Source organism: Adiantum capillus-veneris, chromosome 24, assembly GCF_014529385.1.
Source record: "Adiantum capillus-veneris isolate H3 chromosome 24, ASM1452938v2, whole genome shotgun sequence".
NCBI lineage: Eukaryota > Viridiplantae > Streptophyta > Polypodiopsida > Polypodiales > Pteridaceae > Adiantum > Adiantum capillus-veneris.
In genome coordinates, this window is record NC_140954.1 from 96,307,458 (window position 1) to 96,327,213 (window position 19,756).

The 19,756-nt window shown below is 46.4% G+C and overlaps 1 protein-coding gene across 3 annotated transcripts in view; it reads left to right on the forward strand.

The window, feature by feature from the left end:
* The window catches only part of LOC147426817 (RNA ligase/cyclic nucleotide phosphodiesterase family protein), a 66,277-nt gene extending 46,954 nt beyond the window's left edge, over nucleotides 1-19,323 (forward strand). For all 3 annotated transcript variants that reach the window (XM_086498370.1, XM_086498371.1, XM_086498372.1), the window contains one exon: nucleotides 18,439-19,323. In XM_086498370.1, the coding sequence (XP_086354496.1) occupies nucleotides 18,460-19,008 (549 nt within the window). In that variant the 5' untranslated portion in view covers nucleotides 18,439-18,459 and the 3' untranslated portion in view covers nucleotides 19,009-19,323. The remainder of the gene's footprint in view (nucleotides 1-18,438) is intronic.
* The last annotated feature ends 433 nt before the right edge of the window (nucleotides 19,324-19,756 follow it).

Consider the following 19,756-nt stretch of genomic DNA (forward strand, 5'->3'; position numbering starts at 1 on the left):
CGGATGGGATGTTGCCATTACACCGAGCATTGGCAAACTTCGTTTGCAATGACAGGGGTGTTCAGGGCACGCGAGTGACGTTCTACTCAGGATCCCTTGGTACCACAAGAACTACGCCGTGGTTGACTACCGGGCCGAGAAAGCGACTTTGATAAATGAAGGGCTTAGAGATTGTACTTGATGAACTTCAGTTTTTCTTACTCATTCTTTTGGGAGAACTGAACGATGGATAAAGGTTGAATATGTTTTGACCTGAAGAAAAGAACGCCAAGATTTTTTTTCTCCACGCTCATGCCGATTGCTTTTGAGAGGGCCTTAAGATCATACCATTGATCTGATATTTGGAAGCACGCCACCGAATCGGCCACCTTATCGTGTGAGCCGAGTACAGAATGAAAAGATTATCAACTCAGTGAAAGACCTCTTGGAAAAGGGTCTTGTCCAGCCTAGTACTTCACCGTATTGCTCTCCAGTGTTGTTGGTTTTGAAGAAAGACGGATCTTGGAGAATGTGCATCGATTATAGCACTCTCAACGAAATCACCATCAAGAACAGATTTCCGATTCTTAGGATCGATGATATACTCGACAGGTTACAGGGATCCTCGTGCTTTAGCAGGATTGACTTGAAGAGTGGATATCATCAGATCAGGATAGCACCAGGAGATGTCTACAAGACAGCTTTTCGGACGACTTTTGGGTTATTTGAGTTTTTGGTGATGCCTTTTGGCTTAACCAATGCTCCTGCGACATTTAACCGGATGATGGACAGGATTTTTCGAGAGTACAGGCTATTTGTTGGCACTTTCTTTGACGACATCATTGTTTTCTCCAAGAATGAGGCAGAACACAAAGATCATCTGCTTCAAGTCTTTCAGGCATTACGAGATCACACGTTAGTGATTAATGCAAAGAAAAGTGAATTTTTCCTACTAGAGATACACTTTTTGGGACACATTGTGTCAGCAGCAGGAGTGCGAATGGACCCGGCCAAGATAGAGACTATCCGTGATTGGCCCGATTTGAGGAATGTCCAGGAAGTTAGAAGCTTCTTGGGACTGTGTTCGTACTACAGGCGGTTCATACGAAAGTTTGCAGAGGTTGCTTCCCCTTTGCATATCTTGACACAGAAAGGAGTACCTTTTTCGTGGGGACCCACAGAGGTGACTGCCTTTCAGACATTGAAAGAGAAATTCACTACAGGACCAGATTTGACTTTGCCGGACTTGCAGAAGTCATTTGAAGTATTTTGTGATGCTTGTGGTCGTAGTCTGGGTGCGGTCTTGATGCAAGAAGGCCATGTCATAGCTTACGAGAGCCGTTTGTTCTCTAGGCCGGAGATGACAGCACAGATTTATGAGAAAGAGCTTTTGGCGGTTATCCATGCTCTTACTCAGTGGCGGCATTACCTACTCGGAGCGGATTTTACTGTCTTTACAGACCATCAGAGTTTGCGCTACTTCTTGTCACAGAAGCAGCTTTCGGAAAAGCAGATGCGGTGGGCGAACATCTTGTCACAGTTTCACTTCCAGATTGTCCATGTGCAGGGACAGAAGAATGTGGTGGCAGATGCTTTGTCTCGGAAACCGTTGGTTCTGGCTATTTCCGCGATACATCATAGGAGCTTCGAGGATATGGTCGATCAGTGTGCCACAGATACAGATTTTGCAGATATTTTCACACGGATACGGGATGGGGAGACAATAGCTGGATACTCCCTTCGAGAAGGCTACTTGATGAAAAAGACTATGTTGTGCGTTACACAGCCGTTGAGGGAAAAGGTTATGACCGATTGCCACTGTCCACCTTTTACGGGTCACCGCAGCATTGCTACCACCATGAAAGGGGTAGAGAGAGATTTCTTTTGGCGGAGACTGAAGAAGGATGTGGAAGAGTTTGTGCGCAGTTGCTTGGTATGCCAGAAGATCAAGTTTGACAGGCGTAAGGCACAAGGATTGTTACAGCCTTTACCCATACCCACCCACCCCTGGGAAAGTATTGCAATGGATTTCATTTTTGATCTCCCGAGAACACAGAATGATCACGATGATTTTCCGATTACATGGCACGTCTGAGACGATTGTCTTCGACAGAGACCCCAGATTTATGAGTTTGTTTTGGAAAGCAATTTGGGAGAACATTGGCACGCAGTTGCAGTTCTCGTCATCGTTCCACTTGCAGACTGACGGGCAATTTGAGATTGCCAATTCAGTGATTTTAGATTTATTGAAGTCTTGTATCTCGGATCAGAAGACTCAATGGGAAAAGAACTTACCTTTGGTGGAATTTGCCTACAATAACACGATACACTCTTCGACGGGGAAGACGCCATGTGAGATTGTTGAAACTGCTGCGAAGGTTCCATCCTTCCTGAGCACGAAAGATTAGAAATTTGAAGCGGATGAATATTCGCGAGATTTGGATACGGCTTTTGCCAAGGTTCGCGAGACTTTGCAGGAGTCTCAAGAACGACAGAAAAAGGCAGCGGATCGCCATCGTCGCGACTGGAAACTGAAGGAGGATGATTGGGTGCTCTTACTTTTGAGAAGGCACGCCTAAGAAAGAAACAGGGAAAGGAGAGGCTTCTTCCAAAGCTTAGTATGTGATACTACGGACCTTTCCAGATTACTGACAAGATAAATGATGTCTCCTTCCGATTGAAACTGCCAGATACTTGTAGGATTCACAATGCATTGCATGTGAGTCTCTTGAACCCTGTTAAGGGTGATGTGCCTTATGATGGGGAGCCTGATGAGCAACCCAAAGTGGAAGAAAACGAGGAGATCCTTGTTCCTGAACAGATTTTGGCACATAATGATACGAAGAAAGGTAAAGTCCGAAGGCGGTTCTTGGTTAAGTTCAAGAACTTTCCTGCATTTGATGCGAAGTGGATGGAGGAGGAGGACCTAGCAGATACTCCTCGGATTGTGAAACTTTACCTCGATGGTTTGGTTTAGCATAGTCTACTCCAAACGAAACCCAGAACTCAGCTTGGCCGAAGATCTGGTGCAGTGGGATGCACAAGAGGGGAGTTACTCCGCTCCCTTGTCAACAGATGCCTCGATTTTGATACTAAAGTCACTGATGTCTCTTTGAGCTTCAGGGATACTGAGAGCTGACAGTATTCTGCTGGATGACTTTATGAAATGGAATTCCTGATTATGATACTGATTTGTTCTTGACTTCTTGTGAGTGCAGGAACTGATAGCCGAAATGACTGCAGCATTTTGGTCTGATTGATCTCGAATAGACATGGTTGCAATAGGGGTTAGTCAATCGGACATCGATGAGGTCCTGATTGGACCTAGATGTGATTGCTAGCTACATTGCCGATAAATCATGGTCTAAGATCCGAATGAATGTGGAATGTCATGTGATGTCCTGTGATGTCTGGTGATGTCCTGTGATGTCGTGTGATGTGACTGTCGATTTTGTACATGTGCTAGATGTGTGTTCCTAGTACGTAGGTACTAACAGTCAGTGTCTGCTAAGACCGTTTATGGCTTTTGTCGGTTTTGCAGGCGTAATCGCGGTCGATTACAATGCTTTCAAGAGGGGGGTATGTCACAAAGTGATGACGTGGCGGACAGCAGAAACCCTAAAATTCCTGCAAACCCTAATTTTTGCCAGAAACCCTAATTTCCGGAAATCGCGGAGGCGGATTATAAAATAAAAAATAAAAAAAAATAATTTTTTTTTTGGAAAATGATGAGCGACGCGAATTTTGCTTTTGCTTTTTTTTTATAAAAAAAAAAAGAGAAAAGACTCTAAGAGAGAGAGGGAACTGATGCTTTTGATTTTAAAAGCTTTTGGGGCTCTGCTTTTGGGCATCCCTTGTAACCTTTAAATTAGTGGTGAGGGCCTCACTTCTCAGAGCATCTGGACGCAGAGTCTGAGAGTGAAACCCTAACCGCTCTCTTGTACTTTGATGATTGATTAATATAAAAAGAAATACCGAAAGGGGCGCCAGTCTTTGGGGCCAATATCTCTAGGCACGGAACTCCGCCGGGCCAGTGCAAATCTATTGTGATCTGTGAATTGTTTTGAAGTGGTTATTTGGTGCTGTCGCGGTTGATTCTTGACTTGGAGTGTCCAAGTTTGTTACACCAATACCACCACCTTTCCAACCCTGTAAAAAGCAATCTTCCCCTTTTCCCTTGCTGCTCTAATTTCCGGCATTACTTCTTGCATATGAGCAATCTGCAAGTGGGTGAGGTCATCTCCAAGAAAGATGCCAGTCTTCTTTAGGGTCGGTCTCTTCTTCAAGAAATCTTTCTTCGCTTCCATGGAGGGGAAGCGGAGAATGAGTGCCCTTTCCTTCGAGGTTTCTGTGTTGCACCCACTTTTCTTAGTGCCCACTCTCCAAGCCCTCGTATGCGTCTGCTCGTTGACTCCCACCAGAGTCATGAGTTCTTTCACCTCTTTATCTACATTATCTTGGTCTCTGAGACCACATATCCTTACGTGTAAGGCCCGCACACGTCTCCTTTGCTCCTCTTCGAGTGTCAAGTTGATGATGGTTGGTGTGGGGGTGGGGGCTATTTCCTTGCCTTTTCCTTTCTTGACAATCTCGATCCATTTTTCGGCCTTTTTTGCTTTTTGTTGGGTCTTTGTGATGACATCCACCCACGAGGTCGTCATTTCTTTTTGTTGCTCCCTACCTTCTTTGATGGCTCGCACTTGTTCCTTAATCGTGTTAAGCTCTTCAATGACAGAGGGTTGAAGCTCTCCTTCTTCGAGGACATTCTGCGATCGCACCTCTGCAAGCTCTTTCTTGAGTAGTGCGATTTCCTCATCTTGGGCCTTCACGCGATCTTTGAGTGTATGTATCGTGCTTTCCTGTACTGCCACGCGTGCGTCGAGTTCGTTAATAGTACCTAAGAGGTGGTGGTTGATCTTGCTGATGGACTCGCTCAGTTCTTCCTTGCATTTTTGGATGACATCCTCCACCGGGTCCTCCTTGCTATTTTGCTTTCTCATGATTGAGAGGCCGCAACAAGAGAGGGAGAGGGGCACAGAAGTGAAGTGAAGAAGAAGTTTTTTCTCTCTCTCTCTCTCTCTCTCTCTCTCCGTGTGCAAGCTCTTTCTCTCTCTAAGCTCGCAGTTTTTTTTCTCTTCTCTCCTCTCTCTACGTGTGCAAGCTCTTTCTCTCTACGCTCGCAGTTTTTTTCCCCCCCCTCTCTCTCTCTCTCTCTCTCTCTCTCTCTCTTTGGTCTATGCATCGATCAATTGGAACAAATGGTACTTGACTTTATGCAAGAAGAAGGCATTGAAGAGGTCACTATTTGCAATGCGGTAATCATGCTTTTGTTGTATGCGGATGATGTAGTGCTTCTAGCACACACTTTAGAAGATGCACAAAAGCTTATGGTTGTCCTTGAGAACTTTTGCTTGCATAGTGGGCTGATTGTAAATGAATCCAAAACAAAGGTTATGCTTGTGAAAACCAACCATAAGGAGAAGCCACGCATTGTGTACAACAACGAGACACTTGAAGTTGTTGAGAGCTTTAAGTACCTTGGCCTTGAGGTTCCATCCAATCACAAGTGGCATGAATGTGCTATGCGTCGTTTGGAAGCGGGAAAGAGAGCATATTATGCATTTGAGAACATGTGTAATGCGGGAAACATCAAGTGTTGGGTTCTCAAGAAGTATCTTTTTGATGCATTGGTGACACCGGTTCTTCTGTATGGAGTTGAAGTGTGGGGCGGGAGCATCTCAAAGTCTACTTGGAAAGAGTTTGAGAATGTCCAAAAGCGTTTTCTTACAAACTTTCTCCAAGTTAAGACACAAACACCATATATGCTCTTACTTCTTGAGTCGGGATCTCTTCCAATTGAGGTTATGGGCATGGAAAGGGTTGTGGAGTACATGATAAAGATGCGTCAAAACCCCTCACATCGACTTCCTACAATTGCATGGGAAGCAAGCAAAAAAGTTCAAAAGACGCATAAAAGCAAGATCTTGAGCACGGGATGGATGCAAGACATAAAGAAGTGGTTTGGGAGATGGGATGCATTACACTTGCTACATGATGCTTCAATTGACTCTCAAGTGAATGAAGCTTTTCTACAACGCCAATGTATTACGGCTTGGGAGAAATCCGGTGGGTCACGCTTCATACATTACACCACCTATATTGCCCCCAACTACAAAACCATGTTCTTCGCTGAGAGAGGAAACCGTACTCACACTTACATGCTTGAGCCTATTCCCTTGTCCGCGATACGCACTATCGCAGCAATTCGGCTTAGCTCCCATTTCCTTCGATGCGAGATAGGGCGTTGGGGCAATGGAGAAGAGTCAAATCGATTGTGCACATTATGCTCACTGCAAGTTCGAGAGTCTGAGTACCACACACTACTAGAGTGCTCAGCTTTTGATCACATCCGAACTTGCTTCTCTCACATTTTCAGCCATAACTTAGACCTACACACTTTCCTCTCCCAGCTAAAGTGTGGGCTCTCCATTGCGACTCTCATCACTACAATTTTGGAGCATCGAGAGTCACTCATCAGCCATACACATACTACATCACATGTAACTTTGGTCCCATAGGTCATATTTGACCTCCGAGGACGATAATAAAATCTATCTATCTATCTCTCTCTCTCTTCGTGCAAGCCTCTGTCTCTCTCTACGCTTGAAACTCCCTTCTTTCTCTCTCTACGCCTAGAACTCCTCTCTCTACGCTGGAAAATCGAAATTACTCTCTCTACGTTGGGAAAAGAACCGAAATGCCCATTCTCTCTCTACGCAGGAGGTCAAGGCTGAGGGAACGAGGCCGCGCGTGCGGGAGCAACGGAAAAACAGGCGCGCGTGCGTGTGCAAGGCAGTCACGAGCAAGGAGGGGGGGGGGGGGGGGGGGGGGGGGAGAGAGAGAGAGAGAGAGAGAGAGAGAGAGAGAGAGAGAGAGAGAGAGAGAGAGAGAGAGAGCAGGGGGTGGGGGGGTGCGCGAGCAGGGGCGGGTGGGTGCAATGGGAAAACAGGCGCGCGCGTGTGTGCAGGGCAGTCGCGAGCAAGGGGGGGGGGGGGGGGCGAGAGAGAGAGAGAGAGAGAGAGAGTTTGAACGAGGGGTCGCCTCCACGCGGCCGGACTGGACTTAGACTAAGTACCCCTCAAACTCAAGGGAGGGATCACCTTGGGTTGGATTTCTGGGCACCACCCCTCAAAAAGGAAGGATGAGGGAACCGAGAACGGAGACATATGGGATTGGAGGCAGATGGTGGCGGCAGGTGTTGAAGTCCTCACCTAGGTGAATCTCTGTAAAAATCACCCATGAGTGAAATTTGGGTGTTGGGCCAGCTGGAGGTGGTTCACGCAGCATCCCTAAACTGAACCCCGACGAGAGATACCATGTGGTCCCAGACCCCGTTGCCCCATCCCCCTGCGAGGAGGGTGCTTAGAGTCCCCCCCCTGGGTGGACCCGCCTTCGACTCATGGAGAGAGTAAACTCCAAGGGAGTGGTTGCCGGTCATGGGCCCTCTCGCGGCCTTGGAAGAGGGAGTGACCGCCAATGATCACCCCCTTACGTCGGGTCCGTACAATGACACAGTCCGCGGTTGCTAGGCTTCGTCAACACCCAGGAAGTCAAGATTGAATGCTGTGTTGTAGACTTCTATTCTCCCCCCTTTCATCCCCCCTCGTGGACTATGTCCACCATTACCCCGTGGACACTGTCCACCCCCTTGGCAGAGGGGAACTTCGCGGGCTTGACCTGCATTTTTGCGTGCCTAGCTTGTCGGATCACATTGAGATCAGGAAAGGTAGAGAGAGAGAGAGAGAGAGAGAGAGAGAGAGAGAGAGAGAGAGAGAGAGAGAGAGAGAGAGAGAGAGAGAGAGAGAGAGAAATGAAATGTTATATTAACGTCTTCAAAAGGCCATAATGACCTATGAGACCTGAAAGTTACAAAGTGGTGGATCTGATACAAAGTCAGAGTAACAAAATAACCTAACAACAGTACAAAACAAAGATATATACTATGGGGTCCTAAGTAGGTCGATGTGAGCCAAGCAATAACTAAGCACAAAATGGGCGGCTTGTTGGGATAGCTGAATCACAAGAAATCTAGCATCGGTCGTTGGTGAATCTCATCAATTTCCTCCATGGTTAGTAGTTTGACCGGGGCGTCGTGCATGCCTGGCCAGCGTGCTCCGAATTTTCTGTCGTAGCCTCCGTCGATGCTGTGTAGTTCTTCGCAGTCGCGGGCGCCTGGATTTCCCCAGTTCAATCGCTCGGTCAATCAGTGTGCCTCTGTTGTGAGACGAGGGGGAGCTCTGTTGTGGGAGTGGCTCTTGCGGCTGTCCCGTGTCTGCTCTGAAGAAGTCTGTGATCTGCCTTTGAGACTGGCTAGCCTCGCCATTCATCAGGCTATCTCCGTGTCTGCGCAGTTCGAGTAAGAACAGACCCAGACATCTCTGGTCTTCGTATCCAATGACTCTTTAGAATGGTGCAAAACCCTCTCTGAACAGGCAATGGAAGCGGCCTCGTATCTCGTAGTAGACGTGCAACCGGCCTGTTCAATCCAAAAAGGGCGGTAGACTTTACTTTAAACCTTGATTTAGCTTTCATCCATTATTAGTCGTCTATTTTACCTGTACTTTCAAGACACAACAAAGGGGAGAGGGATACAGGCTGCTAGATTGCACCTGTATGAGTAGACGGACACCAGATTGGCCCCTAACTTAGGCGCCCCTTTCGGTATTTCTTTATTGTTCAAAAGAGGGAATAAACGCTGTGGTTCCTACAAGCTGCCCCGCACAAACTCGGCTGAATTTCCTCTGTTCCAGCCCGATTTCGGCAGCATAACTGTACTAGAACCCTTCACGGTCAGTATTCCCACGCATTGACCGACGTTCCCGACGCATACGGGCACTTTGCAAAACCTGGCGAGAATCTGCAGCACGCTGAATTCTCTGTTTTCAGCCCTGAAAATGCGCCAGATCACCTGTATAGCGGTCCCCTTGCGTCCCCGAACCTCCTGGGGGTATTAGGGTCCGTTTAGGGCCAAAACCCTAAACCTGCAAAAATACATAGTAGGCTGTAATTCACTGTTTCGGGCTCCGTTTCGCGTGCCGGTCGCATCCCTAGCAAGTCCTCGAGCTCCCGCACCTGTAGGGCTACTTGCCCTTTGAATCGAACGAGATTTCTGGCGTGAAACCTCTCCGAATTCACCTGTACCTGCGGGGGGATTAGCCGCTAGCTAATCCAGTACCTGTGCAAGAGGCTCTTGCCTCGGCAATCGCGCATGAACCCACACAACTGTACATTGGTCAAATGAAGAGCCCACTAGAGGGGCATAACATACTGCCAAAGGGGAGAGAGAGGGCAGTGCGTAGCGTGCAGGGCATCACTCCTGGCACCGCACTGTGCATAAGAGGGAAAGCAAGCACTCCATAGCTCTTAACCTATGACAAATCTGAAAATGAGGCTCTTCCCTCTTCAAATTCAGCGCCACTTCTTGTTGCATGAGGCAAGTGCACCAGAATGTGCCACTTGGCACATTTACAAGCATTTTCCCGTTTCGGGGTTGCCGCCTAAAAATATCCCAACCGGTTACCCAGTTGACTTTACGGCAGAGTAAGAAAATGTTCCCTTTGTCATTCCGGAGGTAATGACGCCAACACATTTTCAGGTCCCAAAATAGCAGTTCCCTAAATTTTAGGAGATGCTGCCATTGTATCTTTCTAGGTCATCCGACCCTCTTTGTACACTGCGGCCACATCCAAAACTGAAATGTAGCCTCTGTAGCAAAGGATTCCACTTTGGCTAGTCAATGACCCCACTTGGCTAACCATAGTCCTTGTCCAACCTTAGTGCTCTCTTGCCCTCAGGCCTGGACTCCCTCTGGACAGTTCCACACTAGCTATGCAATGCAGGGCAGTTAGATTTCCCGAGGGGTGTTTCCAAAAAGTGAAAGTAAATAGATAATAAGAAAGAAATCAACAAAAAGGATAGATAGTAGTCACACGCTGGTGACATACCCCCCTCTTGAAATCTCAAACGTCCTCGTTTGCATCTATGTCGTACATGCTTACTGTCAACACTGATGTATTCAACACCTGTCGACACATATACGACACATACATGCTCATTGTCAACCCTGGTGTATTCAACACCTCGTCGACTCATGTATTGCCTGCGTGTGAACCCTGTCCCAATGACATAGTGGTAGCTTCGCACTCTGCCATTGCTTTGAGTCACTAACTTTCCAATGACAAAATGGTAGCTGCACATTTTGCCACTGTCTTATAGTACACGTGGGATCCCGTAACACTTTCGAGCATACCCAAACCGACAGTTTAAGAATGCAGTTACACATGTACTCTTCAATAGAAGCAATCACTGTATCCTTGACAAACTGACAAGAAATACTCACTTCTATAGCACTAATCAAACTTTTGGACATTCCATAAGAGCAATTGCCAAACTGACAATCTGTACAGCTCTAACATTCATGTAACAGGTATTTGATTTGAGCTCACTTTAAATACCATGTACATCATTTGTTTCAGAAGCCATTGTCACACTGACAATTCATGTAGCTTTGAAACTCAAGGGGTCAAGGTAGGTTGCAAATCGAAGGCTTCCAGGTAAAGTGATAACACAGTTGGTGACTCTGCAAGTTCACCTTCTTCCATCCACTTAGCATCCATTGGTGGATAGTTTCTGAACTTTACCAAGTAACGCCTAGCAACCTTGCCTTTCACTTTCCTTTCTTTGTGTGCCAAAATCTGTTCAGGGACCAAGATCTCGTCAAGTTCCTCGACTTCCGGCTGATCTTCAGCTGGCATATCTTCTGGCACATCACCCACATAGGGTCTGAGAAGACTCACATGAAACGCATTGTGAATCTTCCAACTGTCAGGCAATTTCAGCCTATATGCAACATCACTGATTATGTCGCATACTTGAAAAGGCCCATAGTAACGCATGCTGAGCATTGGAAACAGTCTTTCCTTGCCCTTCATCTTCTTTAACCTTGCCTTTTCAAAGCGTAAAAGCACCCAATCACCAAGTGAATATACCACTTCACGACGGTGACGATCAGCTGCTTTCTTTTGCTTTGCCTGAGTCCTTTCTAAGGCCACTTTGACCTTCTTGTACATTTCATCCATGTCCTGAACATACTTATCTGCTTCAAATATCTTGTCCTTTGTATGCAGTATGGGAGGAACTTTCTTGCCACCTTCAACTATCTCAAAGGGTGCCTTGCCAGTTGATGAATGCACTGTATTATTGTATGCATACTCCACCAATGGCAAATACTGCTCCCACTTTCCTTTATGCTCTGACACATAACACTTCAGCAGATCTAGGACAGTAGAATTTGCCTCTTCTGACTGCCCATCTGTTTGAGGATGAAATGACGAAGAGAATTTGAGCGTGGTGCCCATATTCTCAAACAAGCCTCTCCAGAACAAACTAGTCATGCGTGGATCACGGTCGCTAATAATCGACTGTGGCATGCCATGATACTTGAAAATATTGCTCATAAACAAGCGTGCCATCTGATCTGGCTTTATCTTCTTCCTGACAGGAATAAAATGAGCCTGTTTGCTGAATCTGCAAATAATGGTCCAAATACCATCATTTCTTGTCTGCGTTCTCGGAAGATCAAAGATAAAATCCATAGCAATACTTTCCCATGGTTTATCTGGAATAGGTAGTGGTTGCAATAACCCTGGTGCCTTTTGCCTGTCAAACTTGACCTTTTGGCATATTAGGCATTCTCGCACAAAGGCATCCACATCTCTTCTCAATGTAGGCCAATAGAAGAATGTCTCAACCGCTTTAACTGTAGCATCGATACCACGATGCCCTGCATACGGTGGGACATGACTCTCTTCCATAACTTTGCGTCGCAATGGCTTTGTGACACACAATCTGCCATGCATCATCATGAACCCATCTTTGAGAAGATAGTGTTCATGACGTTGTCCATCCATTAGTTGCTCGAAGACCCTTGCAAAATCTTCATCATTTGCATACTGTTCTCTCATATCATCAAGTTCATGATGATAAGGAATTGACACAGCTGAAATTTGTGGCTTCCTAGACAAGGCATCAGCCACAACATTCTTCTTGCCTTCCACATGCACAATCTGAAAATGGAACACGGACAAGATATTTGCCCATCGCATATGCTTCTCAGATAACTTTGTCTGTGTCAAGAAGTATCGCAAGGTCTGATGGTCCGTTTGGACAACGAAATCTGCACCTAGCAGGTAGTGTTTCCAACTTAAGAGCGCATGAATCACAGCCAGTAACTCTTTCTCATAGACCTGCATGGTCATCTCTGGCCCTTGCAAAATTCTGCTCTCATAGGCTACTACCCTGCCATCTTGCATTAGCACTGCACCAATGCTACTACCGCAGGCATCACACTGGACCACAAATGACTTCCTAAGATCTGGCAACACAATGACTGGATCTGAAGTCATCTTTTCCTTTAAGAGATTAAAAGCTGAAATCTCTTTTTGTGTCCATCTAAAGGTGACTGCTTTCTTTTGAAGAGCATGTAAAGGTGAAGCAATCTCAGCGAAATTTCGGATAAACCTTCTGTAATAGGAGCATAGTCCCAAAAAGCTTCGGACATCATGCACCGTCTTCAAATTTGGCCATGACTTGATTGCTTCAACTTTTGCAGGATCCATTCTGACACCATCCTTTGAGACAATGTCCCAGAAAGTGAATCTCTTCCAGAAAAAACTCATTTTTCTTTGCATTGATGAGCAACCTATGACTGCGTAGCTCTTTGAACACAATGGCCAAGTGATGCCTATGCTCCTCTTCATTCTTTGAGTAGACTATCATGTCATCAAAGAATGTACCAACAAACTGCTAGTGTGGACGGAAAATTCTGTCCATCATCCTATTGAACGTAGCAGGAGCATTTGTGAGACCAAAGGGCATCACTAAAAATTCGTAAAGGCCAAACGTTGTTCTAAAAGCAGTCTTGTGCACATCCTCTGATCTAATGCGGATCTGATGGTACCCACTCTTTAGATCTATCCTGCTAAACATAGTTGCTCCTTCTAATTTGTCCATAATATCATCAATTCTAGGTATAGGGAACCTATTCTTGATGGTATTCTTGTTCAGTGCACGGTAGTCGATGCACATACGCCATGAGCCATCCTTTTTCTGCACCAATAACACTGGAGAACAGAATGGAGATGAACTGGGCTGAATCAGCCCCTTTTCTAACAACTCCTGTACTTGGCCCATTATCTCTTTCTGCTGAGCCGCACTAACCCTGTACGGAGGCTTATTTGGTGGGCTATTGCCTGGCACCAAATCTATCGCATGGTCCTCGGGTCTCTCTGGCGGTAATTGAGACGGTAATGAATCGGAAAAACAGTCACTATACTGTTGTAAAAACATTGACCTTTCTTTATCTAGCACAGATAAATTTGATTCATCACAATCTGACACTTCACGTGCAAAAACCAAGTACGCAGAAAGATGCTTTTTCATTACAGAAGTAATAGCAGAAGCTGATACAGTAGGAATAGACTCCCCTTTAAGCTTTACATCCAGAATGTGAGTCTTTCCCCTGCTCTGTACAGTGATCTTTTTGTTGTAGGCATCCATGATTCCCTGTACACGAAATAACCAAGGAATACCTAACAACACATCACATCCATCCAGTGGCATGATGTAAAATTCTTCAGCATCTACATAGGACTGGATATGTAGACGCAACTTTCCAATGATGGGTGTCACAGCCTCTGTATGGCCAGGACATGCCAAACCTGCCTCTGCTGTATACCCCATCTCTTCAGGTCTGATTCCCAACTTTGAAGCCAATTCTGGGGAAATAAAGTTGGCTTTGGCACCTGGATCAAAGAAGATAAGCACTGTTTGATCCCTAACCTTTCCCCATGCTCTGCAAAGCTCACTTGCATCTGAATTTGGCTTGTCGCCCACCATATCTGGCACTAGACCAGCCATGGGCTTCTTTCCTTTCTTGTCTTCCTTGTCTTCAGAATCAGCTGGCCTTTTCTTTGTAGGACAATTGTAAGCAATGTGGCCAGGCTGCTCACATATAAAGCATTTGTTCTCTGTCCTCAGGACCTTCTTTTGCTCTTCTGACTTGCGAGGAAAACGTCTTTTCCATTTCTTTGCTGGTCCTTTTTCTGATTCAGCCGTAGCTTTGTCTTTCCCTATGTTGGCCGACTCCTGAGTCCCTTTAGGAGCCTCATTGGGAACGTGCTTCTTGGCTGAATTTTTCTTGCCTGATCCTGCCTTGACGCCAGTGTTAAATTCACAATCTTCTCCCTTGAGCAAACCATTGCCAGTGTTTGCTACCTCGATGAGCTGCGTCAAAGTAGTGACTTTTGTCTTCGTGCAGTATTTTCTCAATCCTTTGGGTAGGCCACAACAGTATTTTTCAATCTGTTCTGTCAATGGCACAAACCTATAGGAAGTTACTGGAAGTAGAGCTTTCCAAAACTTCCGATTGTAATCATCCAGATTTCTGCAAGTGGCAGCATTAAGCTGGTGCCATTCTGTCATGACATCTGCTTCAAAATCATCAGATAACCATGCTGCTGCAAAAATCTGCTTGAAGTAAATCCATGTGGACGGAGCTTGCCCTTGAAGCAATAAAGTTGTCCACCATTGTCCCGCATTCCCTGTCAAGAAAGTGGCTGCCTTGCGGACCTTTGAAGCCTCTGTAAAATTTCCCCCTGCATAGGCCTTGTCAAACTGCTGGAGGAATGAAAGAGCCTTCTTCCTGTCATCAAACCCTGTAAAGGTCGTGAATGACACACCTTTGCCACCTTCTTTGTACGGAGTTGGCCTCTCCAGCGGCGTTAAATTGTCATATGGAAGTGACTGAAACATGGGAACACTATTAGGGTTCATCTGTGTTCCTTGGCCGCTATTAACTTGACCTGGAAATGCCATATTTGGCTGCTGATTTGTAATTCCAGCCATACCAAAATTTGCTTGTGGCATCCCAAATTGTCCCTGAGTGCTTTGAAACCTTGGTTGCATACCCATGACACTGTACATGGGGTTAGGCATCATCGTTTGAGCACCCGCAAACACTGTTCCTGGCGTATAATACTGATTTCCAGGTGCATGACCAGCCATGCTTTGGAATACGGATCCACCTCCAAAATAGCCAGGGTGTACTGAAGGTGGTGGGAAGACTTGTTGCATAGCCTGTAAGTTGCTTCCCTGCCCATTAGAACCAGCTATAGGCTGCTGAAAGGTGGCGGGCTGAATTGGTACAGCTTGAAAAACTGGCATCTCAGCCACCTGTTCTTGCACCTTAGGCATACATTGTGGAGACTGCATGTTCTCCGTCAAGTGTACAGGTGTTTCCATTGACTGTGCGGTATGAATCACCTGTGCTCGAGCCTTAACAGGCTTTTGAATATGATCCAGTGACCCAACTTGCTGAGACGGAACAGGAGGTTGCAGAAAGGCTAAAAACCTCGGATTCTGCATTACTTGTGTGAACATAGCCACAGCAGTAGCCAACTGGGTCCTGAATATATCATCATCAGTCTGTGGTGGTCTTGAGGACTCACCCACTTCATGTGTCTGTTGACCCTGTGAAGAGGAAACCTCTTCAGTCACATCATCTGGTCTGTCAGCCATAATTGCAATTCCCTGTGTCTGGTCTATGATCCCCTGTGTCTTCAAGTCCAAAACTGACCAAGGCTCACTTCTATGGGAAAAAGTGATTTAATCCCGTCGATGGAACCATGCAACCGGCCTGTTCAATCCAAAAAGGGCGGTAGACTTTACTTTAAACCTTGATTTAGCTTTCATCCATTATTAGTCGTCTATTTTACCTGTACTTTCAAGACACAACAAAGGGGAGAGGGATACAGGCTGCTAGATTGCACCTGTATGAGTAGACGGACACCAGATTGGCCCCTAACTTAGGCGCCCCTTTCGGTATTTCTTTATTGTTCAAAAGAGGGAATAAACGCTGTGGTTCCTACAAGCTGCCCCGCACAAACTCGGCTGAATTTCCTCTGTTCCAGCCCGATTTCGGCAGCATAACTGTACTAGAACCCTTCACGGTCAGTATTCCCACGCATTGACCGACTTTCCCGACGCATACGGGCACTTTGCAAAACCTGGCGAGAATCTGCAGCACGCTGAATTCTCTGTTTTCAGCCCTGAAAATGCGCCAGATCACCTGTATAGCGGTCCCCTTGCGTCCCCGAACCTCCTGGGGGTATTAGGGTCCGTTTAGGGCCAAAACCCTAAACCTGCAAAAATACACAGCAGGCTGTAATTCACTGTTTCGGGCTCCGTTTCGCGTGCCGGTCGCATCCCTAGCAAGTCCTCGAGCTCCCGCACCTGTAGGGCTACTTGCCCTTTGAATCGAACGAGATTTCTGGCGTGAAACCTCTCCGAATTCACCTGTACCTGCGGGGGGATTAGCCGCTAGCTAATCCAGTACCTGTGCAAGAGGCTCTTGCCTCGGCAATCGCGCATGAACCCACACAACTGTACATTGGTCAAATGAAGAGCCCACTAGAGGGGCATAACATACTGCCAAAGGGGAGAGAGAGGGCAGTGCGTAGCGTGCAGGGCATCACTCCTGGCACCGCACTGTGCATAAGAGGGAAAGCAAGCACTCCATAGCTCTTAACCTGTGACAAATCTGAAAATGAGGCTCTTCCCTCTTCAAATTCAGCGCCACTTCTTGTTGCATGAGGCAAGTGCACCAGAATGTGCCACTTGGCACATTTACAAGCATTTTCCCGTTTCGGGGTTGCCGCCTAAAAATATCCCAACCGGTTACCCAGTTGACTTCACGGCAGAGTAAGAAAATGTTCCCTTTGTCATTCCGGAGGTAATGACGCCAACACATTTTCAGGTCCCAAAATAGCAGTTCCCTAAATTTTAGGAGATGCTGCCATTGTATCTTTCTAGGTCATCCGACCCTCTTTGTACACTGCGGCCACATCCAAAACTGAAATGTAGCCTCTGTAGCAAAGGATTCCACTTTGGCTAGTCAATGACCCCACTTGGCTAACCATAGTCCTTGTCCAACCTTAGTGCTCTCTTGCCCTCAGGCCTGGACTCCCTCTGGACAGTTCCACACTAGCTATGCAATGCAGGGCAGTTAGATTTCCCGAGGGGTGTTTCCAAAAAGTGAAAGTAAATAGATAATAAGAAAGAAATCAACAAAAAGGATAGATAGTAGTCACACGCTGGTGACAAGACGGGGCAGCGGCATGTATAGTGTAGCTCTGTCTCAGGTTCCATGTTACACAAGGGGCATGTCCTGTCCTCTGCTGGTACTCGGTTGTATCTCCCAATCTCGATCCACAACTGGTGAGAAGATGTGCGTAACTGGCCAATAGCACATCGTATCCCATGAGACAAGTGGGTATCCATGTATCTGGGTCTCTCCACAAAACCATCTTCCGTAAGCTGGAGAAGGTGGTCTCTGTAGAAAGCCGTCATCGTGCCCATTTCCTGTGCTGGTTGTATCCATGTCCTCCTGGTGTCTAGCTGGGTCAGGTCTTGGCGGATGAGCTTGGTGATCTCTGACTGTGTAAGAGTGAGAGATGAAGCATCTAATGAGTAATGGAATGGTGGCAGCCTGTCTATGCTGAACCCATGTGCCTGAAACCATGATGTCATCTCCCCATACCAGCATGTTGTATCCCCTTGTATGGCTAACTGTCGAGAGGATTCAAGTGCTATGCGAACATATCTGTCTCTAGGAAGTTCCCATGTGCGGTTTATGAAGGAGACTGATCTGGTGAGCGCCTCCACCACAAGTGGGGGGGCCGTTAGCTCTGCTCAGATAATGGCCCGTGGTACTGATGCCTTGGCTCTAATGAGCCGCGAGATCAGAGAGACAAGAGGTTTCTCCATGTTCCCCCATCCGTCTGAGCGACCCGGCCTCCCGTGGTGATCTAGTGAAGGTCCCCATATCTCGGTTCCATAGAGCAATGCTGAAGCCACCAAGGTGTCAAAGAGCCATAGCTTCGTCCGGGGCTCCTGAAACTGAACCTGTGAACACATCCTTTCCAATCGAGAGAGAGAGAGGGGGGGGGGGGGGGGGGGGGTTCACAATGTGTAAGGGATAATGGTAATGTTTGTCTTTTTTGTTATGAAAAATATAAAGCAATAAAGAATGAAAAGAGTTTAAGCTATATTGCAGTTGTCAACGATTGGGCACGGAGAAGCCCTATGCTTGTGTTATTTATGTACACATTTTCAGTTCTTATACAAACATAATGACAAGAGGTACAAAACAAGATGATAATTGATGTACTTGTATCAGGTGTGCAACACTGAGGACAGCTCAAATTACATATGCTTGTGCTATGGTTGTTTATGTTTCAGCTCTCGGAATGTGCGAAAAGTGTAACCTTTTGAATGTGAAGGAGCTAATGGGGAGATTTCTGTCGTGAAATAATCATAGAATATTTCTCATGTGTACTGCAGACAGCAACACAGCAGAGCAAGATGCCTGAAGGGTACGCTGTGGAACTCTATTTTGACCCGGCCCTCGAGAATCAGGTGCTAAAGATATGGAATGTGTTTGCGAGAAGGCAGATCAGTACACAGCTTATTGAGAATGAAGAGCGGCCTCACATTACAGTTTTCACAGCTCCGGTGCTTGAATCAACCAAGTTGTATAGCGTGATCAAGAATTTTGCAGCCAAGCAGCAGCCACTCTCAATCACTTTTTCTGCTGTGGGCAGCTTTCCCAGTGAGGATAATGTGCTGTTTCTCGCACCCACCCCCACCATCCCTCTGCTGACATGCCATGAGCAGCTGTGTGATGTGCTTCGGCGAGAAGGGCTTGACGTCAGCGAGTCTTATCAACCTGATGCTTGGTTTCCACATTGTTCTGTCGCCCTGAATGTTGTCAAAACCCGCATGGCAGATGCCTTCTCCATGTTGCGGGACTTCAAGCTTCCTTTGATGGGCCATGTCTACGACATTGGCCTGGTCGAATTTCCCCCTGTAAGAGAGCATTTTTCTTTTCCTCTGGGAGGTGAGAGCAAATAGAAGCTGTTTTTACATGAAGCATTGCTTGTGTAAGAGGCTTGAAATTTTGAGAAGATGTCGCTGGCGATGATGGGGTTCTTGTTGGAAATAGAAATCTAGAGGCTTTCTGAATGGCTGAACAGTTCACTAGTGTATCGGCTTTGTTGAACTACAGATTAATGAGGTTAAATACAGTGATGTAACCCAAAAGTGACTGTTTCTGCCTGTATCTGAGTCATCTGTTCATAACATATGGCAGAGGGTGGACATTTGTTTTTCTACTTGGCCAAAATGTGTGGAACTTTTTTATGAATCAAGAAGGAATTATTCTGGGTTGACTTGTCCATCTGCTGGTTTTACTATGGTCTGCGCGTGCGCGCGCGCGCGCGTGTGTGTGTGTGTGTGTGTGTGTGTGTGAGAGAGAGAGAGAGAGAGAGAGAGAGAGAGAGAGAGAGAGAGCTTTTACTACTCAATCATTTTGAAGTATCCTGTGGTGGTATGGGTATTTTCCCCCATGGTCTCAAGGCTTTTTCCCATATTTCTTGTATATAAATCTTTTGGTCGACTTTTTATGTAATGCAAAGTGTCACAAGCCCCACTTTTTACTCAATAGAAGAAGATAGGTTCCATCAGGATGTTGTGTTTGAAGTTTCTCCATGAGAAATTTGTGTAGACTCTGTATGCTTGAGCGCCTGCCTTGATGTGTGCTAGGGGAAATGGGCTGTGGTGGTGCCACAAGATGTTGAAGGATAGTGAATTCTCAGTTGTT